At 53.1% G+C, this 18,907-nt stretch overlaps 1 protein-coding gene across 3 annotated transcripts in view; it reads right to left on the bottom strand.

Annotated features, from left to right (window-relative positions):
• COL2A1 (collagen type II alpha 1 chain) overlaps positions 1-18,003 on the bottom strand; it is a 31,547-nt gene extending 13,544 nt beyond the window's left edge. The window contains exons 1-22 of one of the 3 annotated variants that reach the window (XM_008951123.4): positions 17,725-18,003; positions 13,402-13,611; positions 11,915-11,931; positions 11,669-11,701; positions 11,532-11,564; positions 11,371-11,424; positions 11,106-11,207; positions 10,049-10,126; positions 9,376-9,420; positions 9,211-9,264; positions 8,756-8,809; positions 7,925-7,978; positions 7,495-7,548; positions 7,310-7,363; positions 6,959-7,003; positions 6,379-6,432; positions 3,264-3,308; positions 2,731-2,784; positions 1,111-1,209; positions 769-813; positions 578-676; positions 335-388 (exon numbers count right to left, since the gene is read on the bottom strand). In XM_008951123.4, coding sequence (XP_008949371.2) covers positions 335-388; positions 578-676; positions 769-813; positions 1,111-1,209; positions 2,731-2,784; positions 3,264-3,308; positions 6,379-6,432; positions 6,959-7,003; positions 7,310-7,363; positions 7,495-7,548; positions 7,925-7,978; positions 8,756-8,809; positions 9,211-9,264; positions 9,376-9,420; positions 10,049-10,126; positions 11,106-11,207; positions 11,371-11,424; positions 11,532-11,564; positions 11,669-11,701; positions 11,915-11,931; positions 13,402-13,611; positions 17,725-17,809 — 1,422 coding nt within the window. In that variant the 5' untranslated portion in view covers positions 17,810-18,003. The remainder of the gene's footprint in view (positions 1-334; positions 389-577; positions 677-768; positions 814-1,110; positions 1,210-2,730; positions 2,785-3,263; positions 3,309-6,378; positions 6,433-6,958; positions 7,004-7,309; positions 7,364-7,494; positions 7,549-7,924; positions 7,979-8,755; positions 8,810-9,210; positions 9,265-9,375; positions 9,421-10,048; positions 10,127-11,105; positions 11,208-11,370; positions 11,425-11,531; positions 11,565-11,668; positions 11,702-11,914; positions 11,932-13,401; positions 13,612-17,724) is intronic. The other 2 variants (XM_003825780.5, XM_008951124.3) reach the window with 2 other exon arrangements.
• Between the last annotated feature and the right edge of the window lie 904 nt (positions 18,004-18,907).

The following is an 18,907-nucleotide window of genomic DNA, read 5'->3' as shown; positions in this document are numbered from 1 at the left end:
CCTCGACTCAGAGTATGGAGGAAGTAGCCTTGGCAACTGTTTCAGGGCTGGGGGTGGCTTGAGGACGAGAGGCCATAAAGGACGAGCCGTGGCAGGGCAGAGGGAAGTGAGAGGGGCTAAAGATCCAACTGTTCACACTGGCCAAACCAAGGATGGGAGCTGAAGCTGTATCTGGGCCTTCTCAGCCCTGTTAAGTCTCCTCCAGGCATAATCTGAAAGGACCCAGATTGGGGGATAGAGCCCTGGAGGAGGTAGGCGGTGGGTCAGTGGGGCTGAGGCCTGTGCCTCATAGAACAGCAGCAGAGAAGACAAGGGCTTGGGGGCAGATACTCACAGGTTCTCCCTTGGGGCCTTGTTCACCTTTGAAGCCAGCAATACCAGGTTCACCCTTGAAAAGAGAGGCAGGTCCTCACACCAGATTCTCTCCAGGGAGCCTGCCCCTCCCCAGAACCCCTGTTCAAGATGCCCTCGGATGGAGGCCGCTGTGAGGCCAGGGCAGGAGAGCATGGGAAAGAGGGGTGATGGGGTTTGACTCCAGAGATGTCAGTGGAACTTGGGGGTCACTTTGGGCTCTTACCGTCTGACCTTTCGGGCCCAGAGGACCAGTTGCACCTTGAGGGCCAGGAGGGCCCCGTGGCCCAGGAAAGCCAGGAGCACCAGCAATGCCAGGAGCACCCTGTGGGCATGAGAAGAAGGGAGGGGTGTCAGGAGAGGGGAGAGGCAGGACTGGGCTCTCCTGGGGTAGCAAAGTCCACGGGCAACACTCACAGCAGATCCTTTGGCTCCAGGAATTCCATCTGTTCCAGGGTTACCCTGAAAAAGGAGACATTGTCAAATAAGCAGCAAAGAATGAACCCCAACCACCTCCAGCCCTCCGGGATCCAGATCCAGGGACCTGGCATAGGTGCTGTCCATTTCAGGGACATTCCCACTATGTGTTTCAAGGGGAAGATGGGATAGAAGGGAATACATCTAGAGATGGGGACAGGCATTGGGCCAGAATGAAGGTTTGGTGGTTGGAGCCCACAACTGTCAGAGCAAAGTACAGAGTCAAGAGTTCCAAAGCCACAGACCCCAGACCCCCCCAGGCCAAAGAGAAGCTGCACTTACGGAGGCACCAGTAGGCCCAGGGGACCCAGGAGTACCAGGTTCACCGCGAGGACCTTGAGCACCTTCAGGACCACGGGCACCAGTGGGGCCGGCTTCACCCTGGGAAGAGACAGGGAGGATGAAATGAAGAAGAAGAGAGGGGACACAGACCTCTAGTGGGTGGGCAATAGCTCAGGGCCAGCTGCAAGCACAGCACTAAATTATGCACGTGCACCCAACCCTGCACATGAACATGTGCGTTCACACACAGTTCACGCTGCCGTTTTTCTCCCTGCCTGACCGAGCCGATGACTTGATGACTTCCCACGCCTGCCTCCTCTACTGCTTACCTCATCTCTACACAGTGAGCCTCCACATGCCACGGCACAGCTACATACTACAGCAAAGGGCAACCTGCTGTTCCATCAACACCATCAGAAAAGCGTGGGCTGGGGACCCTGCCATCCTGGCACCGTGGGATGATGGACGGACACCGCTCTCTCCCCCACCTCCTGTTTTTCTATTTTATTGAGGAACTGAGGTCCCTTCTAAGTCTCTGAACATCCCAGCTCAGAGCACCACCTCACTCCCATCTGGCTGACAGGTGAACAGTGACACCCTGGCTCCGGCCCCAGTCTGTTCTCAGTAAGCCAGAAAGCCAAGGCAAAAGCACATGGGGACTCTGCCCCTCCCTGCTCTCAATACAGCCCAATTCCCCTTAGCGGGGGCCTCTGGCAAGCCCCCTCCCCACAAAATGGCTTGTGCTTTTACTTTCATTTTTTCCTGAAAATTACAACCCACTCTAGATGGCAGAGTCCCTGGGGAGGGCTGCTGACCTGGAGAGAGGGCAGAGCCTCCTCAGGTTTCTTCTCAGAACATTCCTGCTTCACTGTGGTAATTATTATTTTCCAAAGGTCAGCCCCCCTCACCTTCCGCTGTCCCTCTTCACAATGGGTCTCCTTCACCCGGCTCCGGGACCTCAGACACTGTCTGGTTGCCATGGAAACCCCCAGGAGGGGAAAAGCAACCTGATGCCAGTGACACATGGAGGCTCCTTATTCATTCCCAGGGACGTTCACACTGGAATCCTTCCTGGGCTGAGAGGCCTGTGCCTGAACTGGCTGGCCTCCCACTGGCCTCTAGTAATCCTCCAGAGAACTCCCTTAACATGGTTTGGAAGAGCCAGGCACCCCAAATGAAGCAGAAACCCAGAAGGGAGCAGGGGCTCCCTGCCTGTGCCCTTTTCCCTGCCCAGTTCCCTCCAGTGCCCGTCAGGGCCCCGAGCTTGCTCAGCTGTTGGGTCTCCCCTAGGTTTGCTTCCCTGTGCTGCCACTCCTGGCCTTCTGCCCCTGCCAGGCCTATGGTATATCCCCGTCTTCTTCTCTGTCCACCTTTCCCCACTCCAAAGTTGTAACTGGATCTCCCACATTTTATCTTCTGTCTTACTTTCCCTCCAGGTGAGACTGCGAGTGTCTGGCTTTTTGCCCTGCCTGGATGGAGGGGCCAGTGGGGGGGGGGGGGGTGGGGAGCTACTTCTCAGAAGGGAGCAGGTGGTTGTTGAGGGAGCAATGAGCAAGGGTTACGGGGAAAGGACAGCTTCTCAGCACCCAGAAATTCCTGACTGGACAACAGGGCACGTACCTTGGCTCCAGGAGCACCAGGGAAGCCAGGACCACCAGCAGGACCGACAGGACCCTGGAGAGAGTAGGCGGATGAGAAGAGAGGTGAATGCCAGTTCTGGCCTCCAAAGCGAGCCACCCCCACACCTCACACTCCTTCCCTCCTCTGTACTGATTTCACTCCATATCCATTGTGGCTAAAAGGCCTTGGATGAAAATTGTCCCCATTGCCAGCGTCCCCAGGAAACTTTGCCTGGCTTCAGAAGGCAAAGCAAGTTTCTGACTACATCTGTGGTGAGAAGCAGAAACTCCTTTGACCTCCCTCCTCTAAAAAGACTGCTGAAAGGATGGCTGAGGAAAATGAGCCCATGCTTCAAAGCTTGTTATCGATATGCTCAATTGATATTTACAAACTTCTTCTCTTTCCTCCCCCTTTCCAGTAGACATCGGAGTGCTGCTGTGGTTGCACCCAATACGCCCTGCAGACTGCCTTGGGCTGCTTAACGGGACTTAAAGCACAGCAACAATGACCTGCTGAGGATGAAATGAACTTACCGGAGGCCCTGCGGGGCCTGGCTGACCATCGTTGCCTCGGGCACCCTGTGAGCAAGAAGGAAGTGACCATGAGAGGTGCCCACAGGCCCTGTCCGTCCCTGCTCCCAGCCCACCCTTACAGAAAACGAAGGACACACTGTGCCTGGGGTGTCCCAGGGCAGAGCACGAGGATGGCGAGGTGTGGGCTGCAGTTTTGGTGTCTGTGTGAGTGGGTGGCCAGAGGGCAGTAATGGGCTTCTTCTAATCTTTTTGTTGTTGTTTTTGAGACGGAGTCTGGCTCTGTCGCCAGGCTGGAGTGCAGTGGTGCGGTCTTGGCTCACTACAACCTCCACCTCTCAAGTTCAAGCAATTCTGCCTCAGCCTCCTGAGTAACTGGGATTACAGGCATGTGTCACCACACCTGGCTAATTTTTTTATTGTTATTTTTAGTAGAGACTGGGTTTTGCTATGTTGGCCAGGCTGGTCTGGAACTCCTGACCTCAGGTGATCCATCCGCCTCAGGCTCCCAGGGTGCTGGGATTACAGGCGTGAGCCACCGCACCTGGCCCCTAATCTTAAACAAAGCTTAAATCATTTCCTCTTTTCTTCAACTTCAGTTCAGACCCCAAATATCCGTAACTTCAAGGCCAAGTGATCATTTAAAGACTGAGAGAATTGAGTGTAAGGAAATGAAACAGCGAGGCAACCATGTGGACTCAGTGCTTCCTGCCTGCTCAGGGGGAAGTGCTTTCAAGGCTTGGTTAACCTCTGTGGTTAAGGCTTGGTTAAGGCCTCCTCTTGGTTGACTCCAGGTTGCCTCTTCCTCTGGCCCATCCCCAGACAGCCTGCTCTTACGGAAAACAAAGATGCCCACAGGACGTCTCCCACTGGCTCCCTGATGGGGCAGGGCACCAGCCACAGCTCAAACACTACATCTGAGCTCAAGCCCTAAGAGGCTTTGGCTTACAAAGCAAGGCAAGGTTGCCAGCTCCTTCTCTAGGACTGGACTTGGAGGGGGAGGGTTTTTTCTGCCAAGTTTGTGGTGGCACCCCTCAAATGCTCTCTCAAGGTTCCTTAAGGCCCAGGGAACTCTTTACCAAAACTCTGAGGGCCACAGGCTGGGTGGAGCTGGGCCTAGGGCCTGACTGAGCAGGTCAGGGGGATACCTTTTCCTGCTGAGTCCTGCCTGCCAGTCTCTGCCTCTCCTTAGAAGCTAAAGAAGGATGCTTTAGGGGGAGCTCGTGTTTTAAATACAACTCAACTCTTCTTCCTGGCTGGGGTCCATTTCTTCTAACGGGGACTCTCCAGATTGGCATTTAAGAGGAAAGCAAGAGAAAACTTAGAAAAAATGTCAGCAGGAACATAAAGCTTCAGGATTGGCCACAGCCCCTCTGGGCTGGCCTGGCTGCTTCGGGAAGCTGTTCCTTGGGGAGCTCTGGAGCACCCTCTCCCCAGGGGTCAGCCAGCAGGAGGGCCCAGCCTGGGCCTGAGTGAAAGGGAGCTGCCACGCTGCTCTGAGAGGCCAGAACTAGGCTGACATCTGCCACCTCTCCCTGCAGCAAGTCTGGAGAGAGGACACAGGCCCAAGGGAGGGCACATGACCACAGCAGGCAGACGCCAACCCAGCCCAGTCTCCAGGCCAGCCTTGACACTAGATCAGCACTTGGATCTCCATGAGCCCACCCTGTGTCTGGGGCCTGCACACCCCGGACACTGCACAGCCCCCTTCTGGAAGTCAAGGCTGAGAAGGCTGCTGGGACACCACAGAGCAGAGGCCTCGCAGAGCAGACTCCAGAGAGGAGTCTGATGGGAGGGGAGAGGGAGGAGGAGCAAAGAAGGGCTCAAAAGCAACGTTGTCAATCTTCTAAGCCAAATCCTACACACGCTGCCAGCCTAACTACCGTGCGGACAGGAACCAACAAAGAGAACCAAGAAGCAGGGCGGCTGTGCCCAGGAAGGAGGGAACAAGGACAGGAGATGGAGCTTGTCTTTAGCCCATGCAGACTAGGGCCACTGCAGCTCTGAGCCTCGCTAAAAGGCCACAAGCCAGCGTCCTGCTAATCTGTAGAAACGGCAGTGTTTCTTGGCAGCCCCAGTGCTCTCTAATCCCCTCACACAAAGTGACCCTGGGGCAAGGCACTTCAGCAGCTCTGGCTGACAAAGGGGGGTCGAGGCTTCTGCTTATTTCACTGATCTGCCTTTGAGGGAAACTTCTGCCAAACAGACACATTAGCTGGAAAGCAGCACAACGGAGTGAAGCTGCTTTATTTTGGCCAGCCCTGCAAGGACCTGTGAGAAGGGGCCTCAGAGCTTGGGTGTTGGGGGTATGAAATCAGCAGAAAGCATAATCTTTCTTAAACACAGCTTTCATCGCATCACTCGCCTGACCAAGCGCCTACAAGGACTCTCTATTGCTAAGGGATCAGAGCTAAACGCCTCTGTCTGGCACCCTGCACCCTCCATCAGCTGCCAATCCCCTCACCCTTAATTTCCCACATTAACTAGAGGCCACCAGAGTCTAAGGCTGCAAGGCACCATTTATCTTAAGCTATTTCACCTTTCTGTGTCTCGGTTTTTTCATCCGTAAAATGGGGAGAAGAATAGAACCACCTCTCAGGATATGGAGGAAGATGAGATGAAGTAAAGCATATAGGGTATTAAACACAGGATGTGCCTATGGAATGGTGGCCCCTGGTACTATAGCATAACATCCCTTGCAGCAGCAGCGAGCATAGAGCCCTGTGAGTTGATGCTCACCTGTTCCACTTTTCTAGGGCATTTGAGCAACCAGGAAGAACAGAGAGTAGCACAGTGGTGCTATAGCCAGCTAAGTCTGTCTGTAAACTCCAGCTGGATTGCCCAGGGAGTGGGTGGTGGTTGTTGAAGGGATTACCTGATAATCTGGACTGGTTAAGAGAATCATGCTTTCACCCATCGACCCTCCCATTCCTATCCTTCCTCCTTCAACTGTGCAGACTCAGCCTGGGAAGTTTTGATGGGCACACTGGGGGTGAATTCTTAAGGGATAACAATACTCCCTATGCCTCACAGGGTTGTTTCGAGGGTCAAGAGAAACAAACCTGTAAACTCTAAAGTGCTCGGCAAATGGTGGTGTTTGGCTTTGTCAATTACTCACCGCAGCGCCAGCAGGGCCAGTCCGTCCTCTTTCACCAGGCAGGCCACGAGGACCCTGGAACACACACCAGGACAGCCTAAGCATGAGTTGGCTTTACGGTGCTCAGGGTGACCATTTCTACCTGCAGGCCCTTTGCGGATAACAGAGGAGAGGGAGGATGGCCACACCCAGGAAAACAAGGACCTCCTGATGGTGCTGGCTCCTTGACTAGCCAGGATGCCTCAGATCACACCCAACAGTTTTCTCCACAGGCGGAACACACGAATGTTCCTGTTGCTACCTATTGGGAACCTTTGTTACAAGCACACCTTGCTCCTTGCAGTAGATGAGCTTGACAAAATGTTGAGACTCAACAGAATTTTTTAAAATGGGAGCATCTTTAGTGTGATAACATGGCTATCTTAAGGAAATGTTGGTGAAATCTTGAACAAATCATCTGTCTAATACATTTTGCTTTTTGCTCACAATCAGATGAAATCTACAACACAGAAAATGAACTTTGCACAAAGGGAGCTCTTTGCAGCCATCTGATAGTCTGAAGAGTCTTTGATAAACCTTCCTGGAGGGTGTCCATACTTACCATTGGGCCCGGAGATCCGTTCTCACCCGGGGAACCACTCTCACCCTAGAAAAATGATGCACAAGGTCAGTGTCTAGGACCCCATTCTTGGCCGCCAGCAAACTCCTAGGGAAGATGCCAAAAGCCCTGGTCATCTCAGCTCGCACTGACACAAACTTCAGTCCTGGGAGGGACAATGCCCTGAGCTCTCCAGGCCTGCTGTTGGCCCATCAGGATGTAGGGCTGGTGTTCCCAGCCAAGGCTGTTCTGAGGAGCTAGTTCCACTGAGCTCCACAGTGTCTCCCTGGCTAGGAAGAGGGGCTCCTCATTGTCTCCCTCCTCCCCATCCCATTGTACTTTCTGGCCTCTCACCTTCACACCAGGAGCACCCGCCTCTCCCTTAGCACCGTCCAGGCCTGGATAACCCTAGGGAACAAGAGAAAATGTTCAATCAGACTTCTGGGAAACCTAAGTTGGAAGAAATGCACGCACCCCAAAGTGCTTTTCTCTCCCACCAGGCATCTCTCCCTTCCAACCTTCTCACCCGTGATACTTACTCTGTGACCTTTGACACCAGGAAGGCCTGGGGTTCCTGGGAAACCACGAGCACCCTGCAATCCAAAGTGGAGGTGTTCAGAGCACAGAGTAAAATAACAGTGGAAAGCTGCCCTGGGCTGCAGGAGGGCCTCTAGCTCCCTTGGGCCACCAGGGCGTTGTCTCGAATCCCCACACTTGGACAGCTCTTTCTGTAAAACCCAGACCACCCCTCCCCGTACCCCCCATTTTATGCAAAGTGGTATAAATAACAACTGCCCAGCCTCCCTCATGAGAGCCTGAGTGGAAATTACAAACATGGTCGTGATAAATATAGGGGCTACTGGTGTTTCATCTCAGAAGTGACCTCATTGAACTGGATGCACTGTGTTTAAGGCCACAGGGAGGGAGACGCTAGGAAAGATGCCTGAGGCTGGGAAAGGTGGCGTTTACCTGAGGACCAGGCGGACCCCTTTCACCAGCTTTTCCAGGTTTTCCAGCTTCACCCTGAAGGGAGACAGAGAGATATCCCAGCTTCCTCAGAGACGCAGTAGCATAGTGGGGGCACCCCAGAGGGCTTCCCTCCTTCCAGCCCTCCATGCCTTTGCCTACCGGCTCACTTATCTCCCTCACCTCCTTCAGACTCCACGTGCCTGGATGCCTTTCATGGGTCACCATTTATTCTTTTGGACACATGCATAGCCCATGGGCAAGCTCCTCTGTCCTCACCAGCCTCCAACTTCCCCTGAGAGGCTTTTTCTCTCCTCTCCTAGGTTCTGCTGACTGTATGTGCTCTCCCTAACCTCAAGAGACTTTTACTGTCTAATGCAATTCATAAAAATAGCACAAGAGTGCCAACTCTTGTCTCTTCATTTCGTTTGCATCCTTTGTAGACATCCTGACTCAGGCTGTGCTTTTTCTAACTCATTTACAATTAAGATAATGCTGGGTTGTTGAACGCTTCTTTCTTTGTTTTTCCTTCTCTACATCTTTCTGCCTTGTATTTTTTCTCTCCCTTCTCTCATTTCTCAATTTCCCTTCCTGGGGCTAATGATGTTTTAATTATTTGTCTTCCCCTTGGATCCAAAGCAGTCCCCAGGGAACTTGCCAGCACAGTCACAGTGGCCATATAGATAGGAGATGGCGTCAGGGTTTGGGACTGCCCAGTCTTGCTCCTCAAGACACCTCCACCCTGGGTGCCTCCCTGTCACTCCCCAAGCACACACCCTCTCCAGGCCCTTTCAAAGTAGGCAGCTCCTCATTTGTCTACTCGTGTATACTCACATCATCACCAGGCTTTCCAGGGGGACCAGGAGGACCACGGGGACCCATGGGACCCTACAAACAAAGGAAGATAGTGTAAGAGATGGTTAGAGTGGGAAGACACCTAAGCAATGGACAAAACTTTGACATTGTAGTTTTGGAAGCCAGTTCTTCTATGAAGAAGAAAGATGGGAAGGTCAGAGCAAAGGTGCAGAGATCATAGTGGGAGGCAGCAGATAGCACAGGCTAGGGTGACCTGGAAAGGGGGCTGTTAGGACAGAGTCCCTGGTGGTCCTTGCCACATTGGGCTGTCTGTCAGAGTTCCTCCACAGCTAGGAAGTGACATCTGAATTTCCTTGGGGCCACCGACTGTGGGAAAGAGCTGGGCAGAGCCTGGGAGGGACAGCAGCTGCGGTCCTAGTGGTCTATCATTAGAGGCTCCCCCAGAGAAGGGACAGGGCCGTGCTGGTACTCACAGAGACACCAGGTTCACCAGGTTCACCAGGATTGCCTTGAAATCCTTGAGGCCCCTAAAAAGTAAAATGAGGATACCAGGTCAATCCCTATAAACTGCTAAAACATCATAGTGCTTGGGAATCATCTGCGACACGATGGAGGCAAAAAGACTTGCAGATACTTACAGGAGCACCTGCAGGGCCTGGAGGTCCTCGAGGTCCCATGGGGCCCTGCATCGGAACAGAAAATGAGCGGTTTACTGCACATGCTTCCTCAGTGGCCTCCAGTGTGCCATCTTCTCCCAGCCAACAGCCTGGGCAAAGGACAAGAAGTTACTCTGTGGGCAAGGGGCCTAGAGTGGCTTCTCCCTCTCATTTCCCACTCCCCACGCAACACTCTATTTTTATTTACAGGCACCATTTGGACAGAAAAGCTGGCCTTGCTTTCTCCTGGACAGCAGCCATGTTTACTAAAGGCTGAGTTTCATTTAGCATGTGCCAAGTCAGAGCTGCGGGCTGAGATTTCCTGCTGGAAGTCTGTGGATGCTGGAGAACAGTAGCTGCTGTCTGCATTCTTCAGTTCTCATTCCAAGAGCAATAGCAACTGGCCTTCTAACAGATCAGCCTATATGCATCTCCCCGTCTTCATTCTTCTTAGTCACTCCAGCGCATCATTAAAAGTGGCATCCATTGCCATTAAAAACCAAATGCTTTGGGCTAGCTGAATGGGAGGTTACATAACTACGGAGGAGAGCCACTCTAAGCAATTATCTGTAAAGCAGAGGTTGTCAGACTCTCTGGCTCTGCTAAGGGCCACCTCCTGCCATTTCGGCTGCAAAGAACTAGTGTCTTTTCTTACCATTGGTCCTTGCATTACTCCCAACTGGGCGCCACCAGCCTTTTCATCAAATCCTCCAGCCATCTGGGCAGCAAAGTTCTGCAAAGAAACCCAACAACATTAGGAGGTTGAAAGGCACTAGGTCTTCCCTACTTGGCTAGGTAAGCGCTATATGGATACAAAGAACTCCACTGAGATAAACTCTGATTGTTGGAGACTAACCTATCATTGATCAGAATTACCACTGATGCCTGGAAAGTAATTTTGGGAATGGATTATTAGATGACAGTGGCAAAGTCATTTCACTGGAAGGGAAAGTGTTATTTGAGGAAGTATCAGTTCCTTGCATTTCATTTTATAAAATTATTTTTATGCTCTAAAATATGACAGATGTTATTTAACATATATGGAGAAACATAACCAAACCTTCTAAGGGTGTTCTTTATTCTTTAAGACTTTAGTGCCCAGCAAAAGACTAAAATCAACAGTCTTGGAATATTTCAGCAAGAGATGTAGTAGGCATCTGTGAGCCCATTTGAGTTTAAGATTTAAAATACAGCAAACATCAAAATAGCAAACCTGCAAAAACTAGGCAATCATATAATTTGTTGATTGGTTTGATTCCAAAATTGACTTTAGCCACACACCTTCACTCAGTGGAGCTCTTTCATGAGAGTAAATAGTTGCTTGGAATGTACTTGGCAAGAACCAAGGATAAATGTCTTCCAAGGACAGTGGTCACTCGTCTTCCAGGGAAATACAAGTGCCCAGTCATCCTTCCTCCTATCCCTTACACCCACCCCCCAGCATCAACTACGTGGTACAGATGCCAGGAAGCCAGGTAACTGAGGACTTTCTTTATAGAATCCCAGTTAGTGAAAAAAGCCAGCCCTTAGCACCACAGTCTCATGTCTAATATGTGACTCTTCTAAATTACAGGCCTGAGGGAAAAGCCCATGGACAGGCTATGTACACACTGCTGGCAGCCCTGGGAGCCAGCCAGGTAAGTGCAAGCAGCAATTTAAAAGCCACATTTCTGGAGGGACAGCCTGAAGGAATGGGAAGTAAGGATACTTACTCCACCAAGACCAGGGGGACCAGGGGGGCCGGGAGGACCAGGGGGGCCAGGATTTCCAGGGGTCCCAGGTTCTCCATCTCTGCCACGAGGTCCAGGGGCACCCTTGGCATAAAGAGAAAAAGGCATCAATGGGAAGCAGTGTTTCTCCAAGAGCCATCTGTCCCTTGGCTGCTGTTTAAGAGGTGACCAGGCCCTTAAACACATGGTGGGGCTTTGGGGGACCTGGGAAGTCCACCAGGGTCAAGCAGCATTGCTTTTTACTCACTTTTTCACCTTTGTCACCACGATCCCCTCTGGGTCCTTGTTCCCCTGCAGGTCCCTGAAGGTGAAGAACATGGTAAGATGACAGCAAGGCCAGGAGCCTGCAGATCAGTAACTTGCGTGCAGCAAGGAAGGGACGGAGAAAGGGATTTCTCCCTCTCTTACCTGAGGCCCAGGAGGTCCTTTGGGTCCTACAATCTGTGAGAGAGAGCCCCACAGGATGGTAAGTTAGAGGAGAGCACAAGGAAATGACCCATTTAGAGCAGCAGCTGCAATACCGGGTGAGAATAATTTGCACTTACATCCTTGATGTCTCCAGGTTCTCCTTTCTGTCCCTGAAACATGAAACATTCACAGGATTAAGCTGAGTAAGCCCACTAAGCCCCTAGTCTAAAACCCTGCCAGCAGCCCCTGTGTTGAGGTGCCCTCTGAAACAGATATCTTCTGATGTCTAAAAAATCACAGACTGGATTAACATAGCATTGCTTTTGAAGCAGGAAATATAAAGCCAAAAAAATATGAAAAAAGAAAAAGAAGAAAGCCCTTACCTTTGGTCCTGGTTGCCCTGCAAGGGAAAAAATATAGAGAAGAAGAAGGTAAGAATCTTGAGATGGAAAAATACCTATTCTTGTCACTCAAACACTCATTAGATCAAACAAGTAAAAGGACACAACCAAGGAAGGCAGCAGCTTCCTGTGACTCCACTGAACCCCTCTGTTGGGGTGTTAGGGCCACTGTGGCCCTGGGGTTGCTGAGGTCCCGTGAGGAATGGAGGTGACCCAGACTTTGTTATTCAAAAAGCAGGCAGCATGCAAAAGAAAGGAGCAAGGGCAGCACAAAAAGGCAATGAAGAGCTCAAGATCTAATCAGCCACAAGAAGGAAAGCACAGATTCAGTCTCTCTTCCCCCCACAGGGTAGGGAGCCCTTCCCGAACCCCAAGCCCTCCCAGAGGAAGAGTTAGGTACTTAGAAAGGTCTTACATTAGAGCTGGGTCTCCTTGAAGCAAGCACAAATAAAAACACAAAAACAGCAAGGCATATGAGTTATGAAGAGCATCGGAGCATCATAGCCTGTGCCATCCCCAGTCAATAACCTCTCCTTCACAGTAGCAGCAAAATAGTAAAGGCAATCAACACTTCGCTCACATGGGCCCCTCAGAAAGGATCTGGGAATCTGCACATTAGGGAGCCAGTGTTGGTGAAGTGTTAAGGAAAGGCAGCTTCTCACTTCCCTTGCCACGGCCTTCTCTACTTCAGCAGGAAGGGGATAGCAAGAACTACCCAAAAAACCTACACAAGTGTCCCCACTCACTCTGCAGGGAGATAGGACATCTGTATGAATGCTGGGAAGGGGTCACCTGCACATATATCATCCACCAGCACTGGATCTAACTGGGAGTTTATAACCACCCACTACAGTGCAGACACATGGGGCTCTGTCTCCACCCGTCCCCACTAGAACTCCCAAAGCCTAGCCCTTCCCTCTCCTATTATTTTGCTTCTGAATTAATGGTCAACTCCAAGAGAGGTAATAGCAGAGAGGGAACTACCACCAATGTTCCATAACTCAAAGAGGGAGCCTCTGCCCCTGCAGTCTCCCCACTAGCTGGCAGAGCTTTCTCCACACTGAAGACCACATACATAGAAGTCTTCTAAGGAGAAGACAAGGTGTAGGTGGCAGAGGAGGAATTAATTCGTGGATTGGCCAGACAGAGCATTTGCTCTAGTAATTTGCAGAGATGATTTCAGAGAGGACTTTTTTTTTTTTTTTTTGTAGAATCACATCTGTCCTTCATGTGTCTTGGAAGCAAATGTTTTTGGAGATGTTGGGCAAAGAAGGACCTCTCTAGTGTCTCAGGCTCGTTCACTCAGTTTCAACCTGCAAGTGAGAAGTGGCCTTTCCTTTCTACCCCAGCTACCAGGTCCCATGGATAACTAGCCCCTCTGCTTTGCAGAGACGACCAGTATCTATAGGAGCATGTTTGCAGTGCTTGCAAGTAATTTATTTATGTTGAACAGGAAATAAATAAATTACAACCACTGGCAGTGGCGAGGTCAGTTGGGCAGATGGGGCAGCACTCTCCGAAGGGGATCTCAGGGCTGAGGCAGTCTTTCACGTCTTCACAGATTATGTCGTCGCAGAGGACAGTCCCAGTGTCACAGACACAGATCCGGCAGGGCTCCGGCTTCCAAACATCCTTATCATTATACCTCTGCCCATCCTGCACACAGCTGCCAGCCTCCTCTGCACCAAGGGTGGGGAGGGAGAAGCAGAGAGCCAAGGGAAGGAGGGGGTGGGGAGCCAGAGAGAAAAAGAGAGAGGTTGCAGTCAACTTGACAGAATTCAAATGCTGAAGAATGTAGGCTGGGGCCACCTGGACATATAGAACTTAAAAATTATTTTCCTAAAACATCATTGATTTTTCCATGTATTCAACAAATATTTATTATGCACCTTGCACCATGTTGTCTATTCACCAGTGAAAATCTTGACCCAGCAATGAAGGTGGGGGGTTACTATACTATATTCTCTTTACCCACCTAAAAAGGGGGAGACCAGGTGATGGAGTGGGTGGAGGGAGTTGGAGGGTGAGCGGAAGGGAGGAGACAAGATATTCTGAATAGGAATTCTGGGACTATAAAAAGAAAGGAGACAGAAAAATGGCAAGACCTCCCCTCCACCAGCCCAAGAGCAGAGAAGTCTTCTTTCTTCTGCCTTCCTCTGGGAATTATGGGATTAGATAAATACAACTGACAACTAACATTCAGAGGGAATGTAGAAAATTCTACCTACAAAAATTGGAATCTATAAGCAGTGAGGCTCCAAAAATAGGTATATAAGAAAGGGGGGTGAAAAGACGAGCTATTAGAATTAGGATCTTGTCTCATTCTTTGAACCATATTAGAATTAGGACCAATTTGGGGAGGGGGATAGACCCATTCAAACAATACACTTGGGGCTTGGGCAGGCTAATAAACTGCTTAGGAGGCCAGTGGAGCCAAAGCGCCCCCAGTGCTGACCTCCACCTGTAGCCCTGCCTGGAGAGGCCCTGCCTCCATCTGAAAACAGCACCCCAGTTTGGGGAGCAGGGGTCGTTGAATACCTGGCTAGGGCTAAGATTGGCCAGTCCAGGCCTGGCCTCCTCCAAGACTGCAGAGGAAGAATAGCAGGGACTAGTCTCCTCCACCAGCGCCCTGCCGTCTGGAATTCATGCTGCAAATGAAACCTGTGCTGACAAGAGCGCTCCTTAGCAGCCAAGGGCTGTAGAGCCCGCACCACGTGCTAGGGAGCGCCCAGCGCTGTTTTTCTCATCAAAATCCCCAAGGCAATAGCAGCAGCAGGGGATGAATAATAGGAAAGAGCCACAAACCCAGAGGGCGGAGAAAGAAACGAGCCTGCCCACTGCTCTTTAAAGAGAGTGAAAATCCAAAGATAAACGTTCCTTTTTACTTTCCCACTAGAAGAAATCCGCCTGGCCTTTGGGCAAGATAATCACCGGAGGGTGAGGGATTCCAGGGAAAATACAGAAGTTGCGGGGACACACCCGCCGTTAAAATAGCTGGAGCAGTGGAATGCAGGCGGTGAGGAAGGTGTGGGAGAGGGGGCATCGGTTAATGCGCTCCAGCCCAGACTACAGGAGAGCCCACCCTCGCCCATGAGGACCCAGGGAGGAGAGGGGGAAATGCTAGGAGAGGGGCCACTCCCCGTGCGGATCAGATTTCCCGGGGAAGGGCGGCCCGGGAAGCGCCGGCGCAGGGGCGGGGCCAGGCTGCGCTGGGTGTAAGAGCCGCTGAGTGACTCTGTGGCTGCGGCTCTGGACACGGCTCGCTCACAGACACTGGGAGAGTGAAAAGTGGGATTAAATGACTGCCCCAGAAAGGAGCCAGCGCCGTAACCGGATCCCCTAGGTGTGGACGGAGGAGCCCAGCACCACCATAATTGCTGCTCCAAAACGGCTGCCGATAGCATCCCGGCGCGCCTGATCCGGTTCCCCTCATTACCGCAGGGCCGTATAAGTGATTCTTTGTGGCAAGCCAATTAAAAAGCTACCTCTTTCGGGGAACTGTTTTGCTTCACCGCCGCTCTGCGCAGGGCTGGAGCCGAGAGGTGGCGGCGGGCGGGCACAGGGGGGCATTGTGGGAGAGGGGGTCTGGGAGTACGAGAGAACCCACTGGACCTCGTCTCTCATGAATGGGGCTTTTCTCGAGCGCACACAGAGCCCGATTCACAGGTCTCCGCGAGGAACCAGTTTAAATAAATACGGGCAGCGTTTCAGCCCCATCTGGAAGCCATCGCTGCCAATCTCCCAATGCAAACAAGCCTCACAAAGGAGGATTGAGATCTCTCCCCTGAGCCAGGGGCACTTTCGGAGGCGAGGGCTCTGAAATGCAGATGAGGGTCAAAGACGCCGCCGCCAATAAGTTTCTCAAACTCGTGGAAAGATGGAGAGGAGGGGTGTGGCCGAGCTCTAGGTGTCTGACATTCCTGACGTCCACGCAGACTGCGCATTTCCCCACGTCACACCTTTGGGTCCGCTGACCCCAGGCGGGGGAAGTTATAAAAGGTGGGATGCTCCAGGGCGCAAAATCAGCCTCTCGGATGCAGAATCACACTCCCTCTGGGAGGAGGAGCGACTGGAAGGTTTGGGCCGGAGAAGCTGTGGAATCACTCCCTCCCAGGAAAGATGCGGCGATGAGAGAGCTCTACCGCCTAATTAAGCAAGCGACCCTAATACCAGATGGAGAATTTGAGAATTATTTTAAAGCCACCCAGCTAATTCCATTGCGCACTAAGGCAGGGGTCAGTCAAGAAGACAGCTTTGTGGGCGTGTACTTGTAAATTGAGTACAAAAATATAGTCAGTCTGAGTCCAGGCCACGTATAGTCACGCTGTATTCCTCAAATGCCCAGGAGCGCGCCTCCAGCTTAGCGCACTACCGGGTGACCCGGCCAGAGTCTCCTGCTCCCGGCTCCTCGCAGCTGCGCCGCAGGCTCCAGCCCTGCCCCCGCTGCGCTAATGACCGGAAAGCCCGCCTGAGCCCGCCGCCTTCCACGCTATCCCTGGAAACAGCCTGGTGGCAGGACAGGGCCCACAGAGCCTCGAAGGCAGAGAACTTTTATTCCCCCCGCCGAAGAGTTTCCCTCTGCGATTGATTTACAATCTGTAACATACAAAGACAGGGCTGGAATCCCAGCCGTCGGAAACGTGCCCAAACACGTGGAAAAAAAAAATCCTCTCTACCTAATACACTTTCCAGGCTTCGTTTGTCCTGAATATAATCCCAGACAGTGGACCTTACCAAAGGAGGGGTAGAAAGGTGCAGTCCGAACAGCATTTGGACCCGACTACAAGAGCCATCTCTAACTATACCGGTTGAAATAGTTGTAGCAGTCGTAGCAATCGACCAGCCTGCTCCCCTTCCCTGACACACACATACACACACACACACGCACACACACACACACCACGCAGCCTGGCTCGGTGAGTTCCAGAATTTAGAAAAGTAACTCATTGTAGTACCTCGGGGCGGCGGGGAATGGGGTAAGACCGCGGGGAAGGGGGCGCTATTTTCGGGGGCATTTGAAAAGCACGGTCTGGTTGGAATGTTATCGTCTTTCAGATGGCCTCTCCTACTGGAAGTTTCTGTACCCTTTATCAGAAGAGAGGCGCAGGCGGACGGAGGGAAGTCGAGATGAGCGCTAGGGCTGCACCTTGCTCCAGGGCCAGCTGGGAGGGGGAGGGTACCCTAAAGAGGCGCTGAGGTCTCAGAGGGCCTATCGGAAGCCGTTCTTTGTGGCCTGGGATTTCAGCCCACCAGTGTCAGAGTGTTAGTCCCCTTTGTCTAACTCTGCTTTGAGCCCACCAGCCACCAAGCCTTGGACAGGCTGTGAAGTCAACCCTTTGGCGTTTGCTTGCTCCCTCGCTCGCGCTCTCTCTTTCCTACTTCACCTAAGTTCGATGAGTTGAGATCTGTTTTTGCTGAACTCGAAGTGCTTCGAAGAGGCGAGCTGTGTGCATGTGCGCCTAATTATCAAAGCTGGTGGAAAAGAGCCCATTTATATCTGTGCGCAAACTTCTCCGAGCCAACACTTTGCAAGTTCAGTATTCTAGCGCAACGTAGGGACCTGCAAATACTTGCAACTGCGATGGGCACCGAGGACCCTGGGACAGAGTCCTTGATTGGCAGAACTCTTCTTGGTGAACTTCTGCGTGTCCTGTGCCTAAGTCGGCGCGCTACGACCCCGGGAGCCGTTTTAGCCTGGAGCCGCGGGCTCCAGAGCTGGAGAGGGCCGGGGAGAAGGATGCTGAGGGACGCATGGAAAGCAGGCAGGCAGGCAGGGGCGGGGGAAGACTTACGGACATCCTGGCCCTGACACCGAAGGACAGCGGCGACGAGCAGCGTCAGCAGCACCAGCGTCTGGGGAGCCCCGAGGCGAATCATGGCTCACCGCGGGGCCTGGCTGAGCCGGGCCCGGGCGGAGCGCAGCGAAACGGCAGGAGCACGGCGCGGGTCCGGGTCTCTACCGCGCCCTCATGCAGGAGGCCCTTGGAGCAGGAGGAGGAAGCGGGAGACCCGGCAGCCCAGCAGCGCTCTGCGTCTTCTCCCCGCCGCGGCGCCCGTTATATGCGCCCGGCCCCTTTCGAGGCTGGCGAACTCGCCCAAACCGCGGGCCGCCCCCTGCCCCCCGCTGGGCTGTAACCTGAACCGCCCGCCCCCGGAGCCCGCCTGGGCCCTGCCAGTGCCCGCACCTGCCCAAGCCGGACCCCCCTCTCTGGGAGTCACGCTTCCCGCCTTCCACCCCTAGTGCGCCGAGTGGCCTGATCGGGCGGGGCGCAGAGATGGCCCCTGCCCCCCAAACCCGGGGCTGCGGCGCTGCCCCACTCTGACCACAGGCGGGAAGGGTGGCCTCCGGCCCCTCCCCTCGGAGTTCTGCCGGAGATGGAGGGGAGGGGGGTGTTTGCAGAGGCGCAGGCCGAGAGCCCTAGACCAAGGACGGAAAAGACATGGGAGGGAGGAGGGAAAGCGGTAGAAAGGAGCAGCGGAGGGCGAGGGGGCACCGCGTCAGGCGTTTGGGAGTGGGGACAGGGAGGAGCCCACAGAGATTCAGAGTCCTAAATCTTGGAGACAGGCTAGCTGAGCCAGATCTGAAGGGTTACCCCGACCTATCTTTTAGCCCTTCCCTGCAGTACCTGGTCCCCAGACTCCCACCTGGACGTTCACAGCGACTGCCCTCCACCCCTCCCCCATCCAGCTCTGCGTTGAAGGCTTCCTCTGGAGCACAGGCCGAAGTTGGCCTGAGCCGACAGCCAGGAAAAGAGCTGGTGTGTTACTGCACAGAAGAAGACCTGTGTGAAGGTGTGGGGGGCAGGGGCAGGCCCTGGGAAGGGGACTGAAAGAGCCACAGAGGACGGAGGGAGCCGAGACTAAACGGTGCAAGCTGCCTGCTGTGGGGGGACTGTCTAGCTCCAGGCTCAGACGTGGTGTCTGCTCTTCCTGGCTGGGGTCCGGGAGTCCCCCGGGGAGTGGGCACTGCCGGCC

Source organism: Pan paniscus, chromosome 10, assembly GCF_029289425.2.
Source record: "Pan paniscus chromosome 10, NHGRI_mPanPan1-v2.0_pri, whole genome shotgun sequence".
NCBI classification, from domain to species: Eukaryota; Metazoa; Chordata; class Mammalia; order Primates; family Hominidae; genus Pan; species Pan paniscus.
Note: the sequence above shows the minus strand (reverse complement) of the source record. Positions and strands in the feature narration are given on the sequence as shown.